The 14,085-nt window shown below is 30.5% G+C and overlaps 1 protein-coding gene and 1 long non-coding RNA gene across 2 annotated transcripts; both read right to left on the bottom strand.

The window, feature by feature from the left end:
• Nucleotides 1–8,380: 8,380 nt before the first annotated feature.
• On the bottom strand, nt 8,381–9,608 carry LOC112717928 (uncharacterized). Its single transcript, XR_011866356.1, has 3 exons — nt 9,477–9,608; nt 8,650–9,325; nt 8,381–8,499 (listed from the first exon to the last, which is right to left on the bottom strand). It is a non-coding gene; the product is annotated as an uncharacterized lncRNA (long non-coding RNA).
• A 988-nt stretch (nt 9,609–10,596) lies between these two features.
• LOC112717926 (uncharacterized) lies at nt 10,597–11,349 on the bottom strand. The gene is made up of 2 exons (XM_025769847.3): nt 11,200–11,349; nt 10,597–10,896 (listed from the first exon to the last, which is right to left on the bottom strand). The coding sequence occupies exons 1-2, from the start codon at nt 11,347–11,349 to the stop codon at nt 10,597–10,599; spliced, it is 450 nt and encodes a 149-aa protein (XP_025625632.2).
• Between the last annotated feature and the right edge of the window lie 2,736 nt (nt 11,350–14,085).

The raw sequence follows: 14,085 nt of genomic DNA, 5'->3' as shown, positions 1-14,085 counted from the left end.
AACTAAAGATTCAGATCAGTTGAATCAGAGTTCACAGAGCTTCACTATTTCAGTAACACATTTCACTATATCAAGTTCACAGAGTTTCACTATACCAGACTTCAATCATAAATTTGATAGTTAATAAAAAAAATTACCTAAGAACATGCAAGAGCTGGTTGCGGAGAGGACAGAGACACCGAGAGACGAGACAGAGACACCGAGTGACCAAGGGAGACAGAAACATCGAGGGAGACAGAGCATGCAAGGGTAAGACCTTCCGATAAACTTCCAATACTACAAATCCGCATGGCACAACGGCCAGAGCTGCTGAACGGAGGTAGGCTCTCTGGAGCGATGAGATTGAAACGTCTCCCTGACTCTCAAGCTAGTCTGCACGGGGATCACTTAGGGCTGCTAATGTCTCATGAGTGGAACCGACGTTTTGCTACTAAAATTTTTAACTTTTTTTTTTATCAAAAAATATCTAACTATACACTATTAAAGTACTAATAGATAACTTGATTAGATATTCAAAAAAAAATTAATAAAACAACAAGATTGAGTATTGGAACTATAAATCGAAAAAATAAAAAGGATGAATAATATATTTTTATTACTTTTAGTAGAGTTGATATATTTTTAATAATAAAAGTAAAATTACTAAAAATTCATTAGATTTTTTTTTAGTAATTGAAATTTATGTTTTATAATTTGTTGAAATATATATTTTCACATGATAAATAAATAAGAAATACATTTAACCAATTGACTAAAAAATATCCTTTACATAAGATATCTAAATCTAAATATAAAATTATAACACATTAAAAAAATACATTTTTAAATGATTTGGAATCATTATTAAATTATTGCATACATTTAATAAGTTGAACAAAACATAATATATATATTATAATTATATATATATATATTATATATATTATATATATATATATATATACCAAACAAACCCCACATCTATATACAATAACGATACATACAAATTTAAGCACAAGAAAGAGAACAATACCTTTTATAAATATCACAACTCCAAAGAATGAGTTGATAATTACATACCAAAATAGATCCATTAACATATACTTACCAATTTTCTAAGTACTTAACACAACTAAGCAAAATTCTAACAATCTTCAGAGTCTTGCAATGATATTATAGAATCTATATAAATATATATTGTAATGTAAGAAACAATTAGCACTACACTCATCCATCCTTTCCACAGCATCGCTAGTATTTCACAATGTCCAAAGCCCTCCGAAGCTCCTCCCTAATAGTGAGAGGCTGATGATTGCCAACTAAATTGGAACCTTGTGAGAGCAGATTCTTGCATGAAAGCATGTTAACAGTCTACAGAAACACAGCAAAATAAAGAACAAGGAACACAGAAGAAAAAAAAAAAAAAAAATAAAAAATAAATAAAACAAATTGAGATATAAAGAAATCAGGTATGATAAAAATTTGGAAAGTATAACAGAAATATTAAACAAATAAAGAAACCAAAGCTAACCACATACATGTATCCATATATGTATAGTGTAAACATAGTTTACTAATAGATAAAGAATCAAAGCCATTAGATAAAGAAATACCCAACAATTCCAGTTCAGAACGGAAATCGGTGAAGCATCATGCAATGGAGCAGCTGAGCTCGACGAACATTGAACGGTTGCATTGGAGTGAAACTCAACAGGATTCTTAAATTCGAAAGGAAAATGAGGAACAAAGGATCCAGAGGAAATTTCTAAATGGAACAAGAGAGGAATAACATCAGTAACACTTAATACATCGCCCATGAAAAACACATAACAATATAGCAATTGAGGTTAACTTGATAAAAAAAAAAAACAGAGTGGACTAACGCAACATCAGATTTACATAACAATGGTACCACCTGCTGTTGATTATCATGGATGGAGTCCTCCAAAAAGCTCACAATATCAACATCATCACATATTGCACGAACAACATGAAGAGATTTATTCAAATCATATCCAATGGGTCTAGGATCCACTATGAAGACAATTTTCTTGTTCATCAACTGAGAAATCATGCTATTCGGAATAGTGTAATCATCCGTTGACTAAGAAAAAGAAAAAAAAAAGAATAGGTACATTAGCAAAATTCACATACCTGAACCATAGTCACTGAAAAAAAATAAATAAAAAAAAAAAATACTTGACAATCGTCCATCAAAAATCTAAGCAACTCTTTTTCAGTATTTGCATCACTCATCATCCTCAAGTATGAAAATATTGCTCCCATTTGAATGGGAACAATAATTTGATGCGATACCTAAATAATGTAAACAAAAGAAAAAATATACACTAAGAGACAGTTGTAGAAGATGAAATTAAGCAAAAAGAAAAACTGGTACCAAGAACTCCAAGAGATAAAATAGATACCTTCTTATGACATCAAAACACTCAACTTTACACAGATAACAATAAAATAAATTTCCAACATGAGAAACAGGTGCATTACACAAACAGCAATAGTACCACCACTTCTGATGTTTCGGCACATCAATAATTTCACCGATCAAAATACAAATCTGATCCTGTAGAGAAACAGTAATTGGCATATTATGATACATGTTTCTATCATACTACACATGTTGAAATACATTTGAGACGGTTGAAAACATAAGCATAAATACTAACATTTCTTGATGCAGAAGAATATATTTTAGCACAAAGAATGTCAGCAAGCATCTCTTTAACACTATGCAGTTGTATTGGAACACCAGAAACAACTTGGTTGTGATAACTTCTAAGCTGTCCACACTGAGAGAAGTCTTCAAGTATTGGGCTAAAGCCCGAATCAGAAGTAACATCCTTAAAGTTTGGAAACAAAAACATGAATCACAAATGGAAGCCAACTTTGTAAAGTATGCGGCAAAATCATATTGGCATGTAAAGGATAGCATTCAAAAGAACAGCCAAAGAATTAGAAACTGGCGATCAAGAAACTATATCTAAAAATGACTCCTCTAATTCACTAGTATCTAACTTAAAGAGACCGCACTAACCTTGATGCACTGATCAGACTGAACTTTCCTGAAAAAACGTGCATCACTAATGACATTGATGATTTTAAAGGTACCACAATAACCGGGACTGTTAATCCGCTTTGCCTGAACTTTGAAAACAATCTCTTTCCCAATGAGTTGATGAAAAAACTGTGGACAATATGGGTGCTCAATTTTCTGACATAGATATTCAAAAATGATCACTAATTAATGAATGAAATTGAAGAATAAGAAATACTTATTGATAAAGTATACAGAAATAAAACTTAAGAACATTAACCATACCTCCATTTCATCTTCTAACAACAAAAACACATCAGAACAGGTTCTCCCTAATAGCTTAGTCGCCGCACTGTCTAACAACACAAACATTCCACAAGAAGTACCATCTTCAACAAGTATCTTAATCCTGTAACTATAACCAAGAAACTAAACATCAGATTAATCTATTTGTGAGAGTCACAAGAAGGTGATAAGCGAAGCTAACTTATATTATTGAATCATAATAGATCCAAAAAAGTTTTCTAAATCATAACCTGGATTTACCTGGTCATAAAATGCTGGACCTCTTTGCCGCACAGCTGACAATGAAACATATTATCATCACCAACAATTGGATGACCACAAACACAAGAAAAGACCCATCACTCTGGATCTTCAACAATCTCTTTAATTTTTCCAACCACAAAGAATTGTCCATCCTATTAAAATAAAAAATTTAAGAATTGAATGCACAAGCCCTGTCTACAATATCGAAAAATCAATTAACATGAGTACTTCTTACATAGCCTAGAACATGTAAAAAACCTAATAGTACACACCTCATTGTTTCCTTTAAGATTAGCAATAGTCCGCATTAGCTTCCAGTCAAAAGATTCATCATCGATTACACATACTAAATCCCCATTCTCATCACTACACAGTCTACTGAAATCATGGCTTGCGATATGGTATCTATGAAAAAAAAATATTACAGTAAAACAATTTCAGAAAAACACATAGAGAGAGAGAGAGAGTGAGAAAGACAGAGAGAGAGAGAAAGAGAGAGAGAGGAACAGAGTGAGTGAGAAATATAGAGAAAGAGCGAGAATAAGAAACTGAGCAATAGAGAGACAGAGTAAGCAACTGAGGGATGGAGACAAAGACAGAAACTGTCAGTTCATTGCGACAAAATTTCACGAGTTTGAATGGAACTAACCCATTCAGAAAATTCATGTTTCCTGCATATCACGGTTGATTGAAACCCGAGAAACATTGATGACATTTTGAAGACTAACTTTATCTAAAAATCACGAAACACAATAAGAAGAAACTAAGTGAGAAAGAAACAATTAATTGGTAAACAAAAATATATCAAGAAATCAAACTCAGACATATGTGCAACATGGACAACTTTTCACCTCCATTGACTTGGATCTTGAAAGATTCCAGAATAAGAACTGGTGCTCTCTGATACTTTTTCAAACTATTGATATCCATAAGAGCAGAACACTCACCAACAAGAATACAGGGGATTTTCTTCCTGGGTAATCATTATAAAAAATGAGCAACAACAATAGAATAATCCAACAATAATAAAAAATATGAAAACAGGCATAACATGATTTAAAATAGAATAGAATAAAAAATAGAAAGGGAAGGGATACCCATCTGCAAAAACTGCAAGGACAATAACTCTGAATATCTTTCCATTAAACTCAACATCAGTTTTCCTTTTCAATCCGCACAGAACCCCAACAAAATCTGTTTAGTCATAATATAGCAGAAAAGATTCAACCACAGGATACAATAACACAAGACATTTTATTCAGCTGTTATTAATCTCACTTTAAAACACCTTTATTCCAGGTCAAATCTCAAAAAGGGAAACTTACCTATTAGGTACTCATAATCAGAGCGCTTTTGAAGAATCTCGTCCATAGAGGTTAAACTTAAACCAGGATTAGGTATGTCTCTATCTGCAGCTGCAACAACAGAGGTACTACACTTGAAAAGGATGCGGAATCGATGTCTTGTAACCCTAACCAATCCACCATTAGGTATCACTTTGAAGTCAGAAATAATGAATACATGTCCTTCTTTTAACTGATGAATAAAAGTTGTGATCAAATCATGGTCAACAGTTGCTTGGACCTTGTGGTGCTGCAAATTAAAAAAGAGGAAAAAGATCATATCACCATTTCTAAATATCATACCATGACATATTACATCCTAAAACTGATCAGATACACAATTTACTTAAGTAAAAACTGAGTTTTTGATACAACATCGGGACACACAAACACACATACACAGGATATTTAAAATACAATACTCACCTGCTTATCCATCAACACCATATGTAACAGTTTCTGCATATTTTCATTAACAATGCTAGCATCTTCCCAAATGGTCAAGATCTTAGCCTCAATACTCCAAGTTTCCTTCCATGGAGAGATTTTCTGAACAGGATCAATAGGAAGACTCATCTTATCTTATCAAATAAATAAATAAATACTAAAGATCAAAGAATGTGGATGAAAAAAAAGAAATTAAAGAACAAAATAGCAGCAACAGAAAACTGTGTGGGATCTCAGATTTATCTCAAGAGAAAGGAATGCAAGAGAAAAAAGACAAGTAAGGAACAAGTGATAGCCCTTGAAAAATCAACACAATACTCCATCACCTCATTACTACTTATACAAGAGGAATGAGCAAGTTTCTAAGGCAAAGCTTGTAGAATACGTTTCTCTTACACTCCTTGGCTACATTGATTGATTGATTGACATATGACATTCAATGTGTCCATAGGTAATTAAATTAGATTTACCCATACCTCTATATAATATAGATAGATATCTCATATCAACTTATCTATGAATCTATATACATCTATCTACCTATCTATCTATATATCTATAAATCTATAAAGAAACCATACCTACTGATTGATCCTATCTTTGACTATATAATAATACTATTCCCAATAAGTATGACTGCTGAAATAGAAGACATGTAAACTTATTCCCATCAGAAACATAGATTCCATAATTGAAACTGAAAATTGATAATCAACTCTTGAGCCGAATCATTAAATCAAGAAGAACACAATAACAAACTAAGAAGATTAGCTCAGATAAAGAACAACAAAAATATTTTTTCAAACCAAAAAATTAAACCTACAAAATGACACCAAATTAGCACTGAATTAGAGAATCTACAAAATTAACTAACAGGTCCGAAGTACAACCATAATTAATTGGAACATTAGGAATTTCACAAACCCTAGAGAATAAAATGTCCATTAACCATATAACAGATACCAGTAATCATCAGAATTTGAAAAATTAGGGATTTCAGAAACCATTGACAAAATCATCAGAATTTGAAAAATTAGGGATTTCAGAAACCATAAACAATAAAACCCATGCCAAAAGTGGAACAAAATTTGAAAGATTAGGAATTTCACAAACCCTAGAGAATAAAATGTCGCTTAACCATAGAAGAGAAACCAAAATACATCAGAATTTGTTCAATTAGGGATTTCAGAAACAATAGACAATAAAACCTGGTTCAATCGCGGAACAGATGCCAAAATTCATCACAAGGATCTGAGATGTTGAATCTGAGCAGAAAATTGAGAAATCCATAAATAAGATGAACGGCGAGGAACAAACTCCCAGGAGAACACGGCTCGTAGAAACAGTTTGCTAGGGAAGACAAAACGAAACTTGGAGAAGAAAGCAAAGATCCTAGGGTTGAAAGAAATCATTAGCATTCCGAGCTCCGGGTAGTTGGCTTTCTGATTCTGGAAACGGCGAGTGCGAGGAGCGATTGATCAGCTGACGGAAAGGAATTCCGGTTTCATAGTGAGAAAGAAAAGGAGAAGAAAGAACCCGTAAATGAACAAAATTAAGAAAAGGGACAACATAAGTTATGTGTTAATGGGAGTATGGCACCCTTGAATTGACATTTTTTGCCAAAAAAGAAAATTAAAAATATTGATAAGATATATATCTTTTAATAACAATTAAATTGAATGTTAGGTTAAATATACTTAATAATAGTCATGAAAACAACTTTATTGACCAGTATATTTTTTTTATTTATCATTTCTTTTAATATTGATTAATAATAATTTAATTATTTCATGGGTTTATTTGAAACTGATAAAATAAACGCATATTATTTTTTTTTGTAATTAAAAAGGAATTTGATTAAATACAAAAAAAATAAAGAGATATATATTTTTTAATAACAATTAAATTCAACTTTAGGTTGAATAAATTTAAATCGTAATGAAAAGCAATGTATTAAAAACTATCTATATTTTTTTTCACAATTATCATTTCTTTTTTAATACTGATTAATAATTGATTAATTATTGCACCAGATTATTTGAAACTCATAAAAAAAACACATTTTTTCTGCTGTAATTAAAAAATGAATTTCATTAAATATATAAATATCACATATATATCCATATTAGAATTGAGAAAAGACTACCATTATATTACAAATCAAACAACAATTTAAAGTAGTATCTGAGCATAATACACTAAAAAGCATCAAGATCATGCACAACAACAACTTAAACTACTATCTTAACATATTAAACTAAAATGCATCTAGATCTTCAACAGCCTCATGATCACTTCCACATTGGCTAAAAGTATCTTCAACCTCAAGGATAGAATCAACCAGAACATGAATCTGAAAAAAATTGAAAACCTCTAAGTTATTGATATTTTTAAATACTAATAATTGAACAAATTACAAAAACTATCCAACCAAATTTTATGCTCATTCATCTCAGCAGCGGCCTCAAAAACATTAATAACAGAGGCATCATCCCAGATTTGTTGAACAATATACACAGATCGATTCATCTCATAACCCACAGGCCTAGCATCAACCATGAATACAACTTTTTTGTGCAAAAGACTTGAAATGAGTTTCAATGGAACAACTTTGCAATAAGATCCCTAAAAACAAAAAAAACAAACTTAAAAAATAGCATAATAATAATTGAGGCTTTCCTTACGAATGCCAATAAATACGAACTAAGTGTATCTATATCTATATACTAATTAAAACCACAGCTAGATAACAACCTGATTCAACTCTAGGTGATTATCCAAAAAGGTGGAGCATCTTGTCTTTATCAGTTGCACAACCTCACGATCTTTGAGAACAAATATATTGTTGCCATTTGCATGAGAAGCTACAATCTTCAAGCAGAATCTTGAAAACCAAGAAAAAACAAGGAAATTTTGAGTTAACATGAAATGATAATCAGTTAGGAAAACAGAATAAAACTAAAGAACAAAACACCTTGGGACAGCATCAATGCATTGAAGCTGACATAGATCACATGATAAAATTTGTTTATTAGCTGACACAAGAGAACCACATAAACAAGTTGAGAACCACCACTTATGATTCTTGAAAACAGATGATATAGTTCCAAGAATGAAAACAAAACCACCCTGCCAGCAAAGAAAAAATTAATACAGCATTTCAAATTTCAAATAATTTACAAAACTATCAATTACTGACTTTTTAGCAAAAAATGTAAGAAGAATAACAAAAAGAAATAACCAACAGATTTTATCAGAAATGAGGGAAAAAAAACATACATTCTCAACATCAGAATAACAGCGATTAGGTGAAATAAGATCAGTAATAATATCTTCAATAGTTTCTGATTGAATAGAATTATCACAAACTACTTGAGTCTTGTAATCTTCCCCAATTCCATACTGCAAACAGGCATCGTAGATTGGTGGAAAAATCGGATCATGAAGCCTTGCCTGGGATAATTTGGTTAGAATAAGTATCGAATCCATTGATTCAGAAAAAAGAAAAATGCATGAACATGTTGTAACATAGAGTGAGAAATCATACATTCATATAATCATCAGTTGTAGCTGGTTCAGAATTATCACTAAAGACATTTACAATTTTAAAGGACCCGGAGTAATCTGGATCAACTGCAGGAAGAATTTCAACCTTGAAAACTTTATCCTCTCCAACAACATCACCAAACATTTATGGAGAATATGACCGACAGACCTTGAGAGTTCAATATAAAAGAATCAATAAACTTGAAAAAAAAATATATAATAAATATTAAATGAGGTTCAATATGAAGGAGTTGATACTGCAAGCACACTAGGATCAACAGGGAATTCTTCGTCTATCCTGAGAAATGCTTCAGAATAGGTTTTTCCAAATAGTTTTGTTGCCGCATTATCAAGCAGAACAAACAAAACATCACACCCAGCATGGTGAATCTTTACCCGAATCCTATACCTAACACAATTAACAACCAAGAATGATAACTAAAACCAATAAATTAAAGCTGCTTAACAACACATAGAGTGACACATAAGAGAGAACCAACCAAAAATCCAAAAGATTGAGAATTAATGCATTGAATAGTAGAGTTACATATGAACCTTACTTGAGCATAACATGTTCAACACATGAACAACAAGCATCACAAAGGTAGAGATCCTCATGGTCAACAACAGGATGACCACATACACATGAGTAGTACCACCAATCTGGTTCATCCATAACTTCCTTAATTGTCTCAATTACAAAGTAATGAGCATCCTGTAAAATTATAAAAACAATTATATAAACACAAACACACATGTTTAAGAAATTGAAATTTAAGTATTAAATGCAGAGTTTGCCAATCTAAAACAGTACCCTGTTATCTACATCAAGATCTTGAATACTACTGATCTCTTTGGGATTGAAATAATCACCATCAACTTTAGAAATTAAGTATCCAAGGTCATTGGTCACAAGTCTTGAGAATCCATAACTGGCTACACTAAATCTACATAAAAGACACAATAACTAATATTCATAACACAAAACATATACATGAATACCAACTAAATAACCAAAGCAGCTTGTAGATCTACAAAACTCTTATCAAAACTAACCTGCTTAGGAACTCAACAGACTCAGGAATGTCTGGATTAATGAATAATCTAGAGACATTGATCACATTCTGTAGAATTACTCCACCTGCATGCAAGAATACTACTCTATTAGCCTCAAACCATATTAAACTGAAAACATCAGATTTCAGAAAAGTAAATATTAGAGTAAAAATTCCCTGAATATGCCTGAAACTAACCTTCAATTGCTTTGATTTTAAAAGACTCAAGGACAATCAGTGGAGATCTTGGATATTTTTGTAAGTTTTCATATTCCAAGAGATCATAAGCATTTCCAAACACATTGCATTGGACCTTTTTCCTAGAGAAATAACTTTCAAAAGATCAAAAGGATGTAACTATATATTTATTGTTATAAACATAAAGCCTAGAACACAAAAAAAAATTGAATGCATAGAACATAACTACTGATATAGGAGAAACTCAAAGATATATTACCCATGACTAAAAACTTCTAGCACAACTGCTTTGATGAGCTTCCCATATGATGCTACATCTCTTTCTTTTCGAACACCAGTAATGATCCCAACAAAGTCTAATAATTAAATTGAAATATATACAATTTTGAATCAGAAAGCACACTTGGTAAAACAGAATACTATGATACTAAAAGGGTAGAGCAAGAAACTTGTACAAACCAATAAGGAAATTGTGGTCCCTTGTCATTTGATCAATTTCATCTATTGATGTAAAACACAACCCGGAATGAGTTATCCTTGGAGAGACCACAGAAACAACAGAGGTCTTGTATTGGAACAAAAGTCTGAACCGATGTTTGGTCACTCTGTTCAAACCAGTGTTTGGCAAAACTGTAAAATTGGTTATCAAATACAGATCACCTTCATTTAGAGACACAGCAAACTTTGATATAAGCTCATCTCTAATGGTAGCTTGGATCTTGTGTAACTGCAATTAAAAAAAAATGGTTACTATTTTGAATTTATTAACAAATTTCAGTATCCAAGCAGCATAGTAACAATTCATAAAAAAATTAAAACAGGAAAAACATATCAGTTTGCAACAAAGAATAAAAATTCCCTTCAGCATACTTAAAAAAAAATGAAAAGAGCATAGTAACAATTCATAAAAAATTTAAAACAACAAAAACATATCAATTTGCAACAAAGAATAAAAATTCCCTTCAGCATACTTAAAAAAAATGAAAAGTGGCAACAACTTAAGGAAACCCTAAAATAAAATAAAACTGACCTTCTCATCCATTAAGACCATATGCAACAGATTTTGAGAAGGATCCAAAGCTGTATTCTTCTGGTACCACAACTTCACAACTTTAACATGCACTTTCCATGATTCCCTCCACGGAGTGATTTTCTCCACCAAATCAACACGATTATTCATTCCCAACATATATAGAACAACAACACCAAAAGAAGAAAATATAAAGAGAAATTTTCAGAACCAATAAGAGAAGATAAACAGAGGAGTTGGAGTTATAAACTCCCAAAGTTAACAAACACTAAAGCTTACAATGAAAGCTTCACATATGAGACAGAGATAGACTAATAGGCATATATAGATTGATATCCCTACACACATCATTTAGGACGATATCACAAGTAACCAAATACTGATAGAAAAAGAGCAAAAACAATGTGGGAAGAGACATGTTACAAATTACCAAGTACCTACCACATATTGCTGATTTGACAATTCACAATAAAGCAAGAACAGAATTTCATGAGTCAAGTATACCTAACACTACAGTAAACTTCAGTCCAATAGAAGTAAGAACATCATATAAATTATACTCAGCAAAACCCCAAAGAAGAAAATTATTTTCCCGAAACACCAAACGCACAAACATATGAGAGAACCATTGATTTGAAAAAAAAAGTAACAATCACCATGAGTAGATCAGAAACCAAACAACTAAAAACTAAACGATGCATAAGAAAAACAGTAACAATTATCAGGAAAAAAGGAATTGAAACTGGAGAAGGAAACCTTAACGCTTCAAAAGGAGGAGAATAGAATTTAGACCACATATACCTCTTGAATCGCGGTGCCAACATCTGCTATCTAAATCACAGAAATGGAGATGGAGAAATGCCGTATGACCAAGACAGAGACAGAAAGAGGAACCTTGGGGACAGAGAAGACACGCAACCGACAGAAGAACACCTTCGTGGTAGAATCGAATGGAATCGCAGAGATATCTATACCTTCCCTGCATGTCGCCAAAACCCACGAGAGAAGAAGAAACTTCAGCGACGGAGCCCACAGGGAAATGCTCCGACGGATGCACTCAGCTTAGGGATGAAGAAAATGCGCTGAGCTCCAAGGTCTTTTAGGGAGAAAGTGATGAATTTGGGAAAAAAAATTAACCAAAGTCACATTATCTAACTTTAGTTAGGGTTATGGCTAAATTGATAGGATTGTATTAATAAAAACATAATCCTCCAAGCAAGTATGTTAAGAGGTACTAAGAAAAAATTCACATATGACATTATAAAAAATTCATTACTAATAATATATTTATTACTTAAATATATTTGTTAGAAACATCAAAATTAAAATAATATATTTATTAATTAAATATATATGTTAGAAATATAAAAAATTTATTGATTTTTAGATCTTGATAAAAAATAAATTGATTAAATTTTATCTCACGTTCTTATGTCTAAGTAGTCATATAGTCCATCAAAATTGTTTAGTGTCAGAGAATATAAACCATTCTCATCTTATAGCAATTTTGTTTGGTTAAATCCCATTGTCACATAAATGTTATGATCAATTTACTTTATGAAGGTATTTTTTTTATATTTATTTTAAAGATATTTTTTCTTGCTTTTTTTTCGCATTTCAAATCTGGTATTAACTATTATAAAATATTTTTTTTTCAACAAAAATGATTAAGTAAAATAATTGATATATTAACAATATAGTTTCTTTCAATTTATTTGGAAAAGACAATATTAGATTTAAAAAAACAAATAATCAAATTTTTCAATAAATTTTAATACCATCAAATCCACGTAATAAATTAAGACGAGGATATTTTTTAAATCAGCACGACAATTATGTGCTAATAGAATATCTCATATTTATATAGACCATTTTATTATATTATATAGAAATCAAACTTTAATATAAAAGAAGAACATTGATAAACTCTAATAAATGTATAACATTTTAGTGCAACACTTACTACTTTAAATTTCAATAGCCTAATACAAAATATTTCCTAATACAAATAATTTGTATCAAATTTAAGAGTGAAATAATATTAAAAGCAAGAAAAATTATTCTGCACTAAAATAAAAGATTTAAAATATCAAACATCAAATTACAACTTGACTTAAATATTAGAACCAAAATAATAAAAAAAATAGAAGAGAGAAAGCACCAAGGAATTTTTATTCTAACAAAAGATATAATCTACATTAAAATCAAATTTTATTGACAAATTTAAAATCAAATTTACATTGATATGATTTGACTTTTCCTTATAAGAAAAGATAAATAATTACTTTTATTAATAAAATGCTCATATCTTATTCTTATTAATATATTAAGAATACACTTTGCTTATCTTTCTCTTCCGAAAAAACAATATCAAAATAAAAAAAGTAAATAAGTAATTTTTTTAATAAAATTGAATATTTTCAAAAGCATGTAATGAAATAACCTTTTCATATAAAAAAAATAACTATATTTTAAAAAATCGCTTTTTAAACTCAAAAAAAAATCAAAATAAAATATAAAGATATCAATCATCAAAGTTATCCACTAAAAAAGAGAGTATATTTTAAATAAGCAGAACAATTATCTATTTATACAATATCCCACATTTATATAGACCATTTGATTACATTATATAGAAATCAAAGGTTAATATAAAAAAAGAACATAGATGAACTATAATAAATGCATAACATTTTATTACATAATTACATACTTTAAATCTGAATAGTCTAATACAAAATATTTCCTAATATATAAAATTTGTACCAATTTTAAGATTGAAATAATACTAAAATGGTGTAAAATTATTCTGCACTAAAATAAAAGATTTAAAATATTAAACATGAAATTAGAATTTGACCTAATTATTAAAACGAAAACAATAAT

The sequence above is a fragment of the Arachis hypogaea genome, chromosome 10 (assembly GCF_003086295.3).
Source record: "Arachis hypogaea cultivar Tifrunner chromosome 10, arahy.Tifrunner.gnm2.J5K5, whole genome shotgun sequence".
Lineage (NCBI taxonomy): Eukaryota > Viridiplantae > Streptophyta > Magnoliopsida > Fabales > Fabaceae > Arachis > Arachis hypogaea.
This window is presented reverse-complemented; position numbering and strand designations above follow the sequence as displayed.

Coding starts and splice junctions, on each gene's coding strand:
- LOC112717926 (XM_025769847.3), bottom strand. CDS start 11,349: ATGAATAATCGTGTTGATTTGGTGGAGAAAATCACTCCGTGGAGGGAA. Junction 10,897..11,199: donor TGGTCTTAATGGATGAGAAG/GTCAGTTTTATT, acceptor TTTTAATTGCAG/TTACACAAGATCCAAGCTAC.